General features: G+C 41.0%; 1 protein-coding gene across 1 annotated transcript; it reads left to right on the forward strand.

Moving 5' to 3' along the window:
- The first annotated feature begins 7,808 nt into the window (after nt 1-7,808).
- Nucleotides 7,809-14,095, forward strand: LOC102901994 (membrane-spanning 4-domains subfamily A member 4A-like). The gene is made up of 7 exons (XM_006937350.4): nt 7,809-8,016; nt 10,980-11,118; nt 11,720-11,854; nt 12,064-12,120; nt 12,506-12,622; nt 13,401-13,502; nt 13,888-14,095. Exons 1-7 carry the CDS (start codon nt 7,946-7,948, stop codon nt 13,972-13,974), a joined length of 708 nt encoding a protein of 235 aa, XP_006937412.2. The 5' UTR covers nt 7,809-7,945; the 3' UTR covers nt 13,975-14,095.
- Nucleotides 14,096-16,366: the final 2,271 nt, after the last annotated feature.

Here is a 16,366-nt window from a genome sequence, read left to right on the forward strand (position 1 = left end):
TGCATTCATAAGGATTGATGCCTAATCTTGAACCCGAAAAGAGACACACCATCCCAACTTCTCAGAAGCCCTTCACAAAATTCACCTGTACCTTGTCATTTCTAGTGGGAGAAAGTGGGTATGGGATCCTGGAAGGGACCAGGGAAGGTAATTATTAGCAGCCTTCACATAGAATATTTCTAACTAAATTGAAATGCATGAAATGTACATTAGAGGATGATATTGTCTTAGCCCTAAACCATCAGAGAAGTAGGTGGGGAGATGCTATAGAGAAAAAACTGCTTTCAGATGAGCCTTGGGAGGGCAACTTATAAAAACATTTCTCTTGGGTGATGAGAAATATCTTAACACATACTATTAACCTACTAGGAACGAACTCCTAGGAAAACAGTGCAAAAGCCTCAATCTGAAACAAACACAGGGAAGAGAGGGATGGGTAATCAAGGGAGATTCTGGGCTCTAACATTCAGCTGTGGCAAAAAGGTGCCCGGATAGAACAGCTCATTTCCTGTTCTTGTTCTTTGGTGGCCTCAGATAACATTTTGGGTTGGATTCTGGCCCATGCTTCTGTAAGGACTTGGTCACAAGGATAGATTCAGGCCAGTCAGAAGGAGTGTTGGCAGTCTATGTAAGAAAGTTAGGAACATCTTTTACATGTTGTAGTAGTTTTCAATATTTTTTTGTTTCAAGAAACAAGTGTCGTAGGATAGACAACTATCACTTCCAGCCTCTGGCCACATTTTTGCCACTCGTAAATAACATAGATGTTTTATCTAATGGGATTCTATGGATATGACAGTAGAACAGAATGATGGCTGATCTCATGTTGAATTCCAGATACTTTACTCTGTCACAGAAAGTAAGAAATATGCTACAAATCCTGTCCTTCAGAAGTTTATATTCAAATAGGAACAGAGAAAAAGAAAGATTCATTTGGGTGAATAGAGACACTATTAGAACAAAGAGGAACAATATCCTTAGCAGGGAAGTTACCATAGGAAATCAACTAAATTTCAAAAAGCTGAACTGGAATTCTAACTCCCACGAGAATAAAGCGAAAGTTAATTGAATTTCCACTAGGTCTCTAGCCTTCTGCTGGAAGCCTTGTTTTAGTTCACTTTAATCCCTAAAGCACACTGAGAGGTAAACAATATCTCTCTTTAAAATCTGTAAGGTTCTTTACACAACAAGTATAAAAATAATTCACCAAAGGCCATTTAGCCAATAGATTTCCACAGTTGGGATTTAAACCCAAGCCAGCTTGATTTAATAGCCATGTTGTTTCCACTTGGTTCTGCCACCTCTCTTGGTAATGAGATGTGTAGAATAGATGAGTTCTGCCATCTTCTAAGTGATTGTTCATTTGTTCCTGATGTGGAAAACTTGGAGCATTGAAATGACACCAACATCACGAAGCATAAGATATCTCTCTTCTTTGTTCCCCTTACTAAACATCGACTCTTCCATCTGTGAACAAAAGCACCTCTACAAGAGCTGTGGGGTTCAGCACCAAACACCAAGGGACCTAGGAAGAGTTTTGCTGACTTGTGCATCTGGAGTCAGGCAGACAGATATCAGGAGGGGCTGCAGAACCCATGGGAGCTTGCTACCTGGTCCCAGACCCCTTGGCCTCCAGTAGGGGAAAACCAGGAGAGGGCTCACCTGGGCAGACACTCATAAGCAAGAGAGACTTTGTAGAAGTCCAATCTTGCCAAGGAAAGACTCTAGCACTCTGAACAAAGTGAAACCAAAACAAATGCCAAGTTTGGACACATTGGAGAGTGCTAGAGGAACTTCCGGTAGTGCCCTTTCCTTGAGGAGCCACAGCATGGGGCTGAAGTGGTTGGCGGTGACCTCTCTCAGGGACAAGTGAGAGCAACGCGTGAATTCCCAGCTGCCACAGCTGTGCGGCTCACTGCTGGAGAAACCTGGCTCTCTCTGGTAGCACCCTGAGTTTTGTGGCTCCATGACTGGGAGTATGGAGGAGATCCAGAAAGAGCCAGATAAGAGTACCAGAGAACATGAAAGGGATGTAGTTCCTGCTGACTGCTTTTAGGACCCCAGCAGGAAGCCCACCCTACAAAGAAACCCTACACAACCATCAGGCTAATAGATTTCTCCGCAGAACCCTACAGTCCAACAGATAGTGGAATGACATATAAAAAGTGCTGAAAGAAAAAAAATGCCCACCAAGAACACTGTATACAGCAAAGTTATTTCAGACATGAAGCTGAAATATAGATCTTTCCAGACAAACAAAAGCTGAAGGAGTTGATCACCATTAGACCTGCCCGGCAAGAATCTCTGAAAGCAGACCTTCGGGCTGGAATAAAAAGATGTTAGTTAAGGACATGGAAGTACACAACACACTGGTAAAGGTCAATGTGCCTTTGGGGTTAGAAAACCGATTCTGTAACGGGTTGGCATGTTAGCCACCTAATAACTATAGTATAAATGTTAAGAAAAATAGTGTTAAAAATCACAGTAGCCACAATAACTTATTAATGAATACAGCATGTCAAGAAGGTAAATTGTGACATCAAAAGTGTAAAGGCAGTTAATGGGGGGAGCTTTGGTATGCCATTAAAGTTAAGTTGCCATCAGCTTAAAATGACCTGTTTTGTCTATGTTTCATCTAAGCCTCATCGTAACCAAAGAGCAAAAAACCTGTAGTAGATTAGGATGGCCATTTTCGAAACAAACAAAAACAATAAATAATAAGGATTGGGAACGATGTGAGGAAAAGAGCCCCCCTTCACTCTGTTGGGGGGAATGGAAATGGGTACGGCCATTACGGAAACCAGTACGGGGTTCGTCAAAAAGTGAAAAAATAGAACTACCATTTGATCTGGGAATTCCACTTCGGGGGATACATGGAGAGCAGGACCTGGAAGAAATATTTGCACACCCACACCCACTGCAGCATTACTCACAGTAACAGAAGAGGTGGAAACAACCCACACGTCCATCAACAGACCAATGAATAAAGAAAACGTGGTCTACACACACAATGGAATGTTTTTAAGCCTCAAAAGAGAAGGAAATCCTGTCAAATGTACACCATGGCTGAGCCTTGAGGACATTATGCTAAGTAATGTAAGCCAATCACAAAAAACAAATGGTGTATGATTCTGATTCCGCTGTTATGAGGATCTAAGGAAGTCAGATTCTTAGACACAGAAAGTAGAGTTGTGGCTGCCAAGGATTGGGGTAGGATATGAGTTGTTCAGTGGGTATAGTTTCAGTTTTGCAACAAGACATAGTTCTTTAATTTTTTTTTTTATCTTTATTTATTTTGGAGAGAGAGAGACAGAGTGAGAGCAGAGGAGGAACAGAGGGAGAGGGAGATGCAGAATCCAAAGCAGACTCCAGGCTCCGAGCTGTCAGCACAGAGCCCAATGCGGGGCTCGAACCCACGAACTGTGAGATCATGACTTGAGCCGAAGTCAGATGCTCAACTGACTGAGCCACCCAGGCACCCCAACAAGAGATATTTCTAAGTGCTGTTGCACATGTATCTGAATATATTTAACAGTGCTGAAACTGTACTTAAAAAGGGTTAAAATAGCAAATTTTTGGTTGTATTTTTTTTACCATAATTAAAAATTTTAAAAAACGTTGGAAATGATTGGGGAGCCAGATTCAGGAAGACACTGCCATTGCCTATCCTTTTAAAAAATTACAGCTGTTTCCAGTATATTAAGATGATAGGATGATAGGAAGTTCCATGATAGGAAGGAAGTTGCAGAAAGCCCCACCAGTGGCCAGACAGCTACCCTAAAACACTGAGGCAAGTGACCGATAGGAAAACCAATGTTGCTGGTAAACCTCGTGCTTGCTGAAACATGCATCCACCCCTTTTCCTGCCATTTTAGAAAAAAGTACGTAACTTCTCTCTTTCTCCTACCAGATCTTCTTCTAGCATGTATCATGGGCAGAGTATAAATTGCCTCCAGAACACTAGCTAAGGTATCTGGGAAGTATTGACCCCAGTCTTCCAGCCCCTTTTACACAAAGTAGGATATGGGATGAAAAGCGCCCCCCACCGCCGCCACCGGTTTCCATTATAAAAATCCAACATACATATTCAAGATAATCTTACCAAATGCTGGATGTTGACCTATTTGCATATTCCCTTTCCTGTATGGGTTAATTTATATTTTCTACCAGGAAGAGAGAAATTTAGGATGGAACGGGATGCCAGGATGGACACAGGTGTCTGTTGCCAGAGATGACTCACCATTATCAACTCTGAGGGTTTTTGGTATGTGTGGAAGTGAGGACTGTAAGCTATAGGTTCAAGATAGTCTTTCTCCCATGTCTCTGTGAAAATGTTCAACCATGGTTATGGGTCTGTATTGCGGTGCATAATGTGTGGCCCAACCTTTGCATCTTGGAGGGTAGATTCACTCGCTAAATATAAAATCTTTCCTTGTGGTTATTGTGACATGAATGTGCCCAGTGATGGTGTTGAAGATAATTCCATTTCCTGTGTGGGAAAAGGTGACCTTGTAGATTATTCCAGAAAGAGGAACCTCTTTGAAAAACAACGTTATCTTTCTTGCCTCTCTTCCTTTCCCAGTCATAACGAGATAAGATATGTAATCTCTTTTGACAACCATGTGCTCTTTTATGTTGGGCTTCTTTTACTCAGCAACCTTCTACTGGTGGTCATCCATGCTTTTGCGTGTACACAGTAGCATTCCATCGTATGGATTTACCACAGTTTGTTTATCAATTTGCCTATCGATGAGCATTTGGGCTGTGTCCAGGTTGGTCTATGACAAATTAAGCTACTGTGAACATTCATGTTCAAGACTTTATATGGACGCAAGCTTTAATTTCCCTTAGGTGAACACCTAGAAGTGGAAAGGCTCAGTCCTACGAAAGATGTTTTACATTTAAGAAACTGCCAAGTTGTATTGTCAGGGACCCCAGTGAAAAACAATGGGGTGATGAGATTTTGGAATGGGGATACGGTCATGAAAACTCAAAAATTTGAATTTCCAGGTTTTCCTTTACCCTGTAAACTGGCAGAGGCTTTCTTGCTAGAGAGAAAAATCTCTCTTGCTCTTGCTGATGAACTTGGAGAAGTGCAAGCATGATCCACTTTCAAAAAATGCAAATTGGAATTCAAATTAAAAACATCTGTTCTTTGAAAGATGTTGATGTAGACTGAAAAGATGAGAAAAGGCGGGGAGTAAAGAGTTTTAAATCATATTTCAGATAAAGGTCTTGCATGCAGAATATACAAAGATTTCACTCAATAACCAGAAAAAAAGCAATTCAGTTTAAAAGGAGGCAAAAGATTTGAATAGACACTTGACCAAATAAACAAAGGATGATATGAAAAGAGCTCAAAACACAAGTTAAAATCACAATGAGATTACTTCACATCTATTAGCATGGTAGAATGAAAAAGACTGGCCATACCAAGTGCTGGCATCATTGTGGGGAAACTGGAACATAAAACGATTCAATCATTTTGGAAGATACTGCTTCTCTCCTGTAGCACCCTGAATTTTGAGGCTTCATGAGTGGGGGTATGGAGGAGATCAGAAAAGAGACAGATAAGAGTATCAAAGGGCACGAAAGGGACGTAGTTGGAAAATAACAGCTGTTTCCAGTAAACTAAGATGTGGTTGCTGCTGTCCATGGTAGGAAGTCGCAGAAAACCCCACCAGTGACCACACAGCTCCCCTAAAACTGAGGTCCCTGACAATACAATAAAAGACTTATTAAAGACAGGTATCTGGTGCCCTTTGCAGTTGTATTATGTTTAAAATTTTAAATTTGTGCTTGGCTTTTTACACAGTCTGCTCTATGGCTGCAGAATACATATGTTTATAAGTGTTTTAAGGGAAGCCTCATGACTTCCATAGTGTGTATTGCATTGATATTTAACTGACCTAAGAATTTTATTCCTTTTCCTCTAGATTTCTAATGCAGTTAATATCACCAGCCACGGCCACAATCCTTATCCCATATTGTTCAAAGCACTAAAACTGCTTAACTCAAAGCTTTCTCTTCTACACTGACCTCACTCCTACCTACTGCAGTCTGGAGTCTCAGTAGTGATGTTACAGCATGCTAGAGATCATCGTTATAATTCCCCCTAATATGGAATCTTTATGATTATCTGATTGTGTAGACACTTACTTCCAAAATCTAATAGATTTTCTTCCTAGAGCCACTTCCGGTTCTATTCTACTCACTTCCCCTAAAAGCAGCAAGGATTTGAGTGCAGAGGGTTTATTGGATGGTCAGCTCAGAAAGTTGTGAGAAGGGGTGGGGAGAGTAGACAGGAAGGGAGAAGGAAAGCCAAAACACGATGGTTAGGTCCACCATTTTGCACAAGTGGGATTCGATTACCCAAATACCTTTGAAAAAGTGTGTAAAACACCTCCCAGAACCATCAGCTGAAAGCACAGGAGGCTGAAACGTTTAGCCATCTTTTTGGGAGGGTACACAAACATTTAGCCTTTAGTGTGTGTTAATCTTGTGCAATTTATATATCTTGCAAATATTACCTCCAAGTAGGTGGCTTTTATTTTTCATCTGCATGATTCTTTTCTAGGTACTGAATACTGGTTTAAATTTTTTTTAAATTTTTATTTATTTATTTTGAGAGAGAGAGAGAGAGAGAGAGAGAACATGTGCACATGCATGGGGGAGATGCAGAGGGAGAGAGGCAGAGAGAGAATCTATCACTATGTTTCTTGTTTGGTTTTTAATTTTTTTACATGTATTTATTTATTTATTTATTTAAATTATTATTTCTTTTATTTTTTTTCAATATATGAAGTTCATTGTCAAATTGGTTTCCATACAACACCCAGTGCTCATCCCAAAAGGTGCCCTCCTCAACACCCATCACCCACCTTCCCCTCCCTCCCACCCCTCATCAACCCTCAGTTTGTTCTCAATTTTTAAGAATCTCTTATGCTTTGGTTCTCTTCCACTCTAACCTCTTTTTTTTTTCCCCCTTTTATTTTTGAGAGACAGAGCACAAGCAGAAGAGGGGTAGAGAGAGAGGGCGATATAGAATTCGAACCAGGCTCCAGGTTCTGAACTGTCAGCACAACTCTACTTTTGTCTGCCCATATCCTAACAGAATGCTCTCCCTTTCGCAGACTTTCAGATCCAGTGAAACATGCAAAGAGCAGAGCATGGAAAATCAATGTGGGAAGAATATAACTTTTATTTATGTTATATATTGTAGAAAAAATAGTACCAGTAAAAAACCAAATTTTGGGGGTCTGATTTCTACCTCTTGATCTTCTGCAGCAATTGGTTCTCTGATTTTAAAAAAAATCAAGTAATTAGCAAGCCATAAAATAAAGGAATATCTTTCCTGATTTTGTAGACCAACTGATGGGACCTAGGGGCTGTGGGTAAATTTTTGAAAACCCATCTTGGAAGACCGGGGTAGAACATCATGTGTTATATCTCAAGCAAAATCATAATCATAATCATAACCATAATCATAATCAATAAAGGTAGAGGGGGAAGAGTTTTCCAGTGCAGCCAAGAGAAAGGGGCTATCAAAAGGGTTGGTTGGTACCTATGATTAGTATACTCAATTGTAGTGGTTAGTGATTTTCATCCTGATGTTTGTTAGCAAAATGTTAATTTGCACAAATTCAAGTTTATTCTTAGCTGCTATTTGGCCCTTGGATAAAAGTCAGAATCACGTGTTCTCCTGTGACTGAGGTTTTGCTATGAAAAGCCTTAAATACGGTACTTAAGAAAACAGCCTGGGAGTGCCATCAAGATCTAAAAGCAAGTTCTGTTAGTTTGTCCGTGGCTTCACTATCTCATGCAAGCACAGTTTATTCACTGTGGTGGGCTGGGTAGGATGACCCACAGGAAATAATGGTGACTACACAGAGTCGAAGATGATTGCCCAATTACTCTTCAGATCAGATCAGACTCCTCAGTGGAAATGGTGTTATGGAATGATGGCCCGGAGGAGCTCGCACCTCCCACTTCGTGCAGTTCTAGAGGGATGCAAAGGTAGGAAGAGCCCATCTTCTGTTCTCAGCTTCTAGGAAGAGTTCTGTGTTGAGCTGTTGGCAGGTGATATGTAGGAATGTGGGTCAAAAGTGTCTAGTACAGGCTGAGGTGTGAATGAACTTTGGGACAAGTTAGCCTGCTCTTGACCTGGCTTTAGAAGGCTAGGCTCTCATCTATGTGGGAGTGAATGTTCAGGCTGCAGAATTTTGCCTCCTTCGACATCTTCTTCAAAGGGAAAACATCAACTAACTTCCAGAATAAATGGAATAAATGGAAGCCAGAGAAATTGAAGGAAGGGAAAGCGAAGAAGTGGCTGACTGAAGGTATCAGACAGAGCCCTCCTTTCCTAGTAAATGGCTCTGTTGTGTATATTCATGTGCAGAAGGTAGTTCAACACACCCTGGCTTCTCCCCGACCTGATTTGAGAGGGAAACTATGAAAGTCGATCATCTAAGGAAACTTTTGTGGCCCATTCTTTATTCTCTGTCTTGTGATAGAAAGATTACTCTTTCTGAGGTCATGATCTCACAGTTCGTGAGTTCAAGCCCCACATTGGGCTCTGCATTGATGGTGCTTAGCCTGCTTGGGATTCTGTCTCTCTTTCTCTCTGTCCCTCCTCCGCTTGTGCTCTCCCTCTCTCTCAAAATAAATAAATAACTTAAAAAAATTAAAAAGCTATTATTCTTTTTTGAGACACATAAGATCATATACTAGCATGTTGTGACATTGCCCCATATTTATGAGCCTTAAACACACACAAAAACGATCTGGGAGCTGATGTCATCTAAGGTCACAAGTTTAAGTTTTGTATTCAGGATGTTTTGCTTAGACCTGGATCCTGATCCCTGAACAGAGAGCTGTCAAAGCTCTGTCAATGATCTTTTTTCTCAACAGAGGTAGTGAAGTTACTGCTCAAGTCTATTTATAATTATCTCTGTTCCTGTGGGAGACTATTCAGGAATGACCAATCTTTTTTTCTTTAAGGCTAAAGAATGAGAAAGAAACTGGGAAATATAAAGAAACCATACTAATTATAGGTCACATTAGAACTAGGGCAGAGCATATCAGACAGCACAAACAAGGGTGCATCAGTGATTTATTGCCACAGTAATGGTGCATAACAAACACCCCCCTGAAACTTAATGGCTTAAAGCAATAAACATGTATATTGCTGAAAAGTCTGCACATGGGTGTGCATGGTTCTTCTGAAATCCCCTGGGATCACTCATAAGAATGAAGGTCCATAATTGCCATCTGATTGAGGATGACTTCAGCCAACATGAATGTTATGACATCTCGCATTTTCAGTGTCTTGTATCCTCAAGTAAGGTGACTCAGCTATGTTTTCTTAGCCATGGCATGAGTTCAAGAGCCTGTGCTTTTAAAACATTTGCTGATATCTCACTGGCCAAAGTGAGTCACATGGCTGAAATCAGAATTAAGGGGAGAAGGAAATACATTTATTTGATAGTAGCTCTATTTATATGACAGTAAAGTCATGTGGCACTTGTAGGAATGCAGAGAAGGGTAAAGAATAAGGGCTATCGCTGCAACAAATCTATTTGCAAGGGGAGTATAAGACAATTAAAAGGACCTCTGAGGGGCGCCTGGGTGGCTCAGTCGGTTGGGCGTCCGACTTCTGCTCAGGTCATGATCTCACAGTCTGTGAGTTTGAGCCCCGTGTCGGGCTCTGTGCTGACAGCTCAGAGCCTGGAGCCTGCTTCGGATTCTGTGTCTCCCTCTCTCTCTGCCCCTCCCCTGCTCATGTTCTGTCTCTGTCTGTCTCAAAAATCAATAAAAACATTACAAAAACATTACAAAAAAAAAAAAAAAAAAAAAAGGACCTCCGAAAAGCATGTTGACTCAGCTCTGGCTCATCAGAGCTTTTTGTTGATCAGCACTATGCTTGTGGTATAGGGGAACATTAGCAAAAGCCAGTGTGCTAGGGAAATGTAATTCTCATTTGCTTCAAACACAGAAATGCTGACTGACATTGAAGAAGTGATATAATCCCTTTAAAACTAAGTTTTCTTACATGGAAAGTGAAGGTTCTCATTTTACGTAGTTTTTATTCACACGCACTTATAAATTCATGATATAAATTAAACACTTATTTTCTTTTACTGTATCGTAGGCTTCCAACGGACAGGAATTGTGTGTGTTTTATTCGTCACTATAGTCCTAAGCAACAAAACCTGTAACAGGGTCTGGCACATTTCATTGATAGACATTTCGTCAAAATTTGCTGACTGAATGAATGGATAGTATGCTTGTGAACGAAGAGCATAACACATATCCCTTTCAGCACTCTCTATAACAATTGATTCACTTTCCATCAGTCATTTTTTTTTTCTCGAAGATATAAATTTAAGCATCCTGCATTAATGTTTACATTAAAATTTAATAATAATACATGAAAAATAATGACGCTGCTAATTATTTAGAATATACCAGTTCTGGGGCACCTGGGTGGCTCAGCTGGTTAAGCGTCGACTTCAGCTCATGTCATGATCTCGAGGTTCATGAGTTCAAGTCTTGCAACGGGCTCTGTGCTGACAGCTCAGGGCCTGGAGCCTGCTTTGGATTCTGTGTCTCCCTCTCTGTGCCCCTCCCCTGCTCGCACTCTGTCTCTCTCTGTCTCTCAAAAATAAATAAATATTAGAATATACCAATTCTAATTTTATATGTACAAATCTTTTGAAATCATATGGATGTATGGCAAGCAACAGGAGGTGGGTACCCCAAGCACACCGTTTTTATAGTTTCAAAGCCTAGGGCACGGAGATGGTAAAAAAAGACTTGCCCAAGTTTACACAGTGTGCGAGTGAAATTATAACTTAATTTAACTTACCGTCACACCAAACTTGCCTTATGATACCATTTTTCCAAAGGCTGTTCTTCATATCTAGAATAAAGGGGTTGGAGAGTGGATCTGTTCTCTGTAAAATATTTACATTTTACAGCACTAAAGACTATGTTGATACACCCAAAGGAGCAACTGGATGGTTTGGCCCAAATCCTCTCCAGAAAGACAACATCATCCAAGTAGACCAGACAGACAACCTGAAGAACTTCTTGAAGGGGGAGCCCCAAATACTGGGGGTGAGTGAGCTTGACCTCCAAGCGTAGTATTTGGGGAAATAGCCATTTCCAGAGAGGAGAACTGTTGTCCCTTGTGGCTCCTGAGGTGTGATTAGCTGTGTCATAAACTGACCTTCCTAGTGGCAGGAAATAGATTTTTTCAAAACCAGAGATCCGGAATCTGAAAGGAAAATGTGTTTCCCTAGTGAGGGGGGTGGGGAAGAAGGTTACCATAAGACCTTTAGTTTTTTTTTAATTATTATTATGTTTATTTATTTTTGAGAGAGAGACAGACAGACAGACAGACTGTGAGTGGCAGAGAGAGAGGGAAACACAGAACCCGAAGCAGGCTCCAGGCTCTGAGCTGTCAGAACTCACTCACAGTGAGATCATGACCTGAGCTGAAGTTGTATGCTTAACTGACTGAGCCACCCAGGCACCGCACCATAAAACCTTTCTAAACAGTCTTGAACTTGAGAAAACGCCATGGATTCCTAAGGATTTCATTCTGGGAACCCTTTCAAAACCAGGGGATGGGAGTTCTGTGTAGAGACCACAAAATCATCTTCCTAGAAGCCTGCATGCTTCATACTCTGAGCGTATCTTCTTTTTCACTCCCCAGGTGACTCAGATCCTGATTGGTCTGATGAAAGTGTGCCTGTTTGTTATAGGTCTGTGTTTTTATTCTTCTGACTTTCCCTACTGGTGTTATCCTCTTACCATGGTCTCAGGATATCCTGTATGGGGATCCTTATTTGTGAGTATGTTGGAATATCTCAAGTTCCTCAGCGGTAGAATTCACAAACATTCCTTCCAGCCTTCCCTCTTACAAACCAATGATGTGACCTGGGATTTTACTTCTTAGAGCAAAGTATGTGGCCTAAAGACTGGGGTTCTGATGACCTCTAGGGTACGTGGAAGGACAGGTGTAGGCTCGCCAGGCTGAGTGGTTTCTTCCATTTTCAGTTCTTCTTATCTGGAGCTGTGTCTATTGCAGCTGGAAGAAAAATGACATTGAACCTGGTAAGTATGTCCCTGGGCCCAGAAGCAACAAGTAAAATCAGAAGTGCTGTATCTCAAGGCAAAAGAAATGATCTCTGATTCTCTGAATCATCTGGGCTCTATGGGGGTCATGGCAAATTCTTCCATAAGGAAACTGAGGTTTGACTTACCTTGTGTTTTTGTTTTTGTTTTTTGCCCCTATTGTCTGAAACTCCATCCTTGGGATTGATCTGTGAATATAGAATCCAATGCTTCAGCAGTATTCTCTTTTCTTTCTCAGACTTAGGAAAATTATTTGAGAATGTGTCTTCAACCCCTTCCAAATGAATGAATGTTTTTGTGTTCTCCGAAGGGAGGAAGGAGAAGAAACAGAGGGTTGTAGGGGACACTGATCATTCTCTTCCAGATCAAAGGCAGCCTGGGAGTGAACTTGCTCAGTGCTGTTGCAGGAGTGATAGGGATAATCGTGTTAATAATAGAACTGACTGTTCTATTTGCACCGGAGAAAAAGTGTCTTATTCTTGTAAGTGTTTCTGAGCTGCTTTTATTTTCTGCAATTATATTTATATTATCTAAATGCATACTAGTGTGAGATGACTGTCTCCCAGTTAATCCTGGCTTATCACCATAAGTAAGATCTGGGACTTTGAGCTCACGGGGAGAATTTTCAGCCCCTTGCTGCTAGGACCTACCAGGACAGTTACCTTTTCTTCTCTCATTCTTCTCTGAATGCAGTTATGTTAGAGAATTGATCATTAGGCTCTTTCTTTAGTCTCCAGGGTCAAGTTACGATGGGGGTGGACCGCTGGGCTGGCTCAGCAGGCTTTGTGTCATTTGTGGGTGGGTTGAGGAGAGTCAGGACACCAGGCCAAGATGCTCAGAGCCTCTGGGGGTATGTGTATGTACAAGGAAAGGGCAATGATATCGCTTTCACAGACCCGGAGGTTCTCTGCTCTTTAGATGAGAAAAAGGTATAAATTCATACAGGGATGAAAATAACCTGAAGTGGACAACACAGAGAATCTCTAAGCCCAGAAAACTATGCAGACACATGTGATTTCATCTGAATTTCCTTGCACTTAATGAAGTTCCAGAATAGAACTCCCCTCTGCTATTTTAGGATTTGCTTTTCAATTTTTCTTTTTTGGTTTGTTATGAGAGGGAATTTACCTGTTTCCGTAGGGGAGAAGGAGTCAGATTGGAATCAGAGGATCCAGGGCCAGGGGAAGTATCCATCTGTTATTAATATTCCTTTCCTTTTCCTCTTCTCTCTCCTCATGGAATCTGCTCCTCCTTTCTAGAGGATGTTTGAGATTGTGATATTAGTCCTCTCCCTGCTGGAAGTCAGCATCGCTATCTCTCTCTCTGTATTTGGGTGCAAGGTGACCTGCTTTGTCACTCAGGTGAGTGTGGAGGACCTGATGGAGGGTTCAAATTTGTCACGTTTTTGTTTCTCTCACTGTCTCTTCTCTCTCCTCCTCTCTGGACCAATGAGAAGGATAAGGAAGCAGAGTGATGGAAGGATAGTTATGTACATGAGTCATTCTTGAAACTGAAGGAGACAGAGGAATACACGGAGAGAGCTATGGTGTATGTTTCCAGGAACCTCATAGGTCTTGCGGGATATCAATTTTTATCGAGTGAGGGATGTAAGGCCCTGAAGGAAGGGACATTTAATTTTCAGGTCCTAGAATACACAAAAAAGGTAGGCATCACCAGGATAAATGCGAATCCCTCTAGCTGAAAGACGATGTGAGTAATGGTATATATTATTCTCAATATCCACAGGTGGTGATTATCCAGTCAACCAATGACAAGGTGTCTTCAGCAATAGCCCCCCCTGAACATATTTATGAGGAGCTGGAGTTTGAATAGAATAATTCCTGCTTTTGAAAATATTATTCATTGTGTATCTCTTTGCCTGCCAGGAAGTGTTCTCATCTGTGCACAGGAGCATAGTTATTACACAACCAAATAAAGTGCATTTTCTCCTCTATTGCTGCTGATTGTGGTTTTGAGTCCCAATCTCCCACTTCGTCCTATTGCCACTCAAATGACTCGGATGCACAGTGTCATTTCTCATAACTTGTAAAGGCCCTATACCACACATACAGAAAACTGAATAGACCATGGTTGTAACAGCTGCCTAACATTTTTTAAGATATTAATTTTTGAGTAATCTCTACCCCCAACATGGGGCTCACATTTACAACCCAGGAATCAAGAGTCACATGTTCTACTGACTGAGCCAGCCGGGAGCCCCCAATTTTTAGTTATACAGAAGGTGGACATCCTCGTGTAAGCAGCATCCGAATCCATGAGTAAACACTACCAGTTTCAGACAATGGTGAATTCCCCTTTTCACTCACTAAGATCCCCAGCTTAACTGCTGTCTTGACTTTTACCACCAATATGAGTTGCATCTTTGAATTTCATAAAATGGAGTCTTGCGAAATATATGCACTGGCTATGGCTCCTTTCTTCTAGCATGTTTGTGAACTTCATTCCCGCCATTGCCAGTGGTAATACTTTGTTCATAGCGCTGCAAGATATTCTATAGTAAGACTTGCAGGACAATCTATTATAAATGTAAATATTGATGAATATTTGGGATGCTTCGATTTGGGACGAATCATGCCGTGCGTGCAAAATGTATCCGTATATTTTGGTACGTGCGTGTGTAAAATTCCATCGGGTCTACGTATAGCAGTGGAACTGCTAGGCCATGTCCAAAGTGCATATGGCATATGCACCTGCCTTCTAGCAGTGCCTGAATTCCAGGTATTGTACATCTGTACCCTGATATCATGTGATTTTCATTCTAACCATTTTGATGTCTTTGTATCACATTGCAATAATTTGAATACGATTTCTTTTTACGACAGCTTTAGATTTATTTTAAAAAATTGAGAAAATATTAAAAGAGTTCCCATATACCCCAAATGAGTTGGCATCTTACCTTAGTATAGAATGAACCAATATTGATACGTTATCGTTACAGCATTATTATTATTCAGATGTCTTTAGTTTTTAGTTAGTGCCCTTTTCCTCTTTCAAGATCCCCACCCAAGACACGACATTAGACTTAGCTTCCATGTTTTCTTAGCCTCCTGTTGGCTGTGACTATTTCTGAGACTTCCTTTGTTTTTGATGACCTTGATCATCAAAACTTGATCATCAGTTTTGTGGAATACTGATCAAGTATTTTGCAGAATGTCCCTCACCTGGAGCTTATCTGATATTTTTCTCATGATCAGACTAGTGTTTTGAGGTTTGGGGAGGAAGACGTCAGGAGTACAATATGATCCTTATCACATCCAATCAAGGGTACATATTATCAACATGACTTACGCTGTTGACGTTGGCTTTAATCACCTCACTGAGTACAGTTTTTCAGTTTTTTTCCACACTAAAGTTAGCTTTTCCCTGACTTCTTATACTGTACTCTTCAGAAGGATGTCACTATCCAGCCACCGTGTGCAGCCTGGACTCAAGGAGTCAGGGAGTTAAGATCTACTGCTTTGAGGGTAGAGTAACCTCATAAGTTATTTGATATTCTGCCCTGGGGTTTTGTCAATTTTCTCTCTCTTATTTATGCATTCAAGTATTTGTATGAATTTATGAATATTTATACATTCTTGGGGTTTTAATCTAATACCAATTTATCTTATTGCTCAAATTGTTTCTGTTTTGATCATTGGGAGATCGTTCAGTGGCTCCTGTGTCCCTCTGATGGACCCTATCATTGTGTCTCATTTGGGGCACTTGCTTCTTTTTATGTCATGACCATGTTCTCAGGTTCATCTTACATCTTTTTTTTAAATTTTTTTTAACATTTATTCATTTTTGAGAGACAGAGAGAGAGAGACAGAGCATGAGCAGGAAAGGGGCAGAGAGAGGGAGACACAGAATCTGAAGCAGGCTCCAGGCTCTGAGCTGTCAGCACAGAGCCCAACGCGGGGCTCGAACTCACGAACTGTGAGACCATGACCTGAGCCGAAGTCAGATGCTCAACCGACTGAGCCACCCAGGCGCCCCTCATCTTACATACTTCTTGCCCACGTCTTAGAATCAGCCATTTCATCACGCAGCCCATTTCTTCTTATTGGAGAACCATACTAGAAATAAAGATCTGAGCTCTAGGCGTGCTTGTTACTATTGGGATGTCATTTCTTTTAGGTTCTCTTAGCTAACAGAGGAAAACATACATCTGTCTACTAATTCATGTGTCTTAGTTGAGCTATTCTAACAAGACACTATATAGTGG

The sequence above is a fragment of the Felis catus genome, chromosome D1, assembly GCF_018350175.1.
Source record: "Felis catus isolate Fca126 chromosome D1, F.catus_Fca126_mat1.0, whole genome shotgun sequence".
Lineage (NCBI taxonomy): Eukaryota > Metazoa > Chordata > Mammalia > Carnivora > Felidae > Felis > Felis catus.

Excerpts from the sequence above, each read along its gene's own strand:
- LOC102901994 (XM_006937350.4), top strand. The coding sequence starts at position 7,946 with ATGGTGTTATGGAATGATGGCCCGGAGGAGCTCGCACCTCCCACTTCG. Across the intron at positions 12,623-13,400 it reads AGAAAAAGTGTCTTATTCTT|AGGATGTTTGAGATTGTGAT; the intron begins GTAAGTGTTTCT and ends CCTCCTTTCTAG. Across the intron at positions 13,503-13,887 it reads TGACCTGCTTTGTCACTCAG|GTGGTGATTATCCAGTCAAC; the intron begins GTGAGTGTGGAG and ends CAATATCCACAG.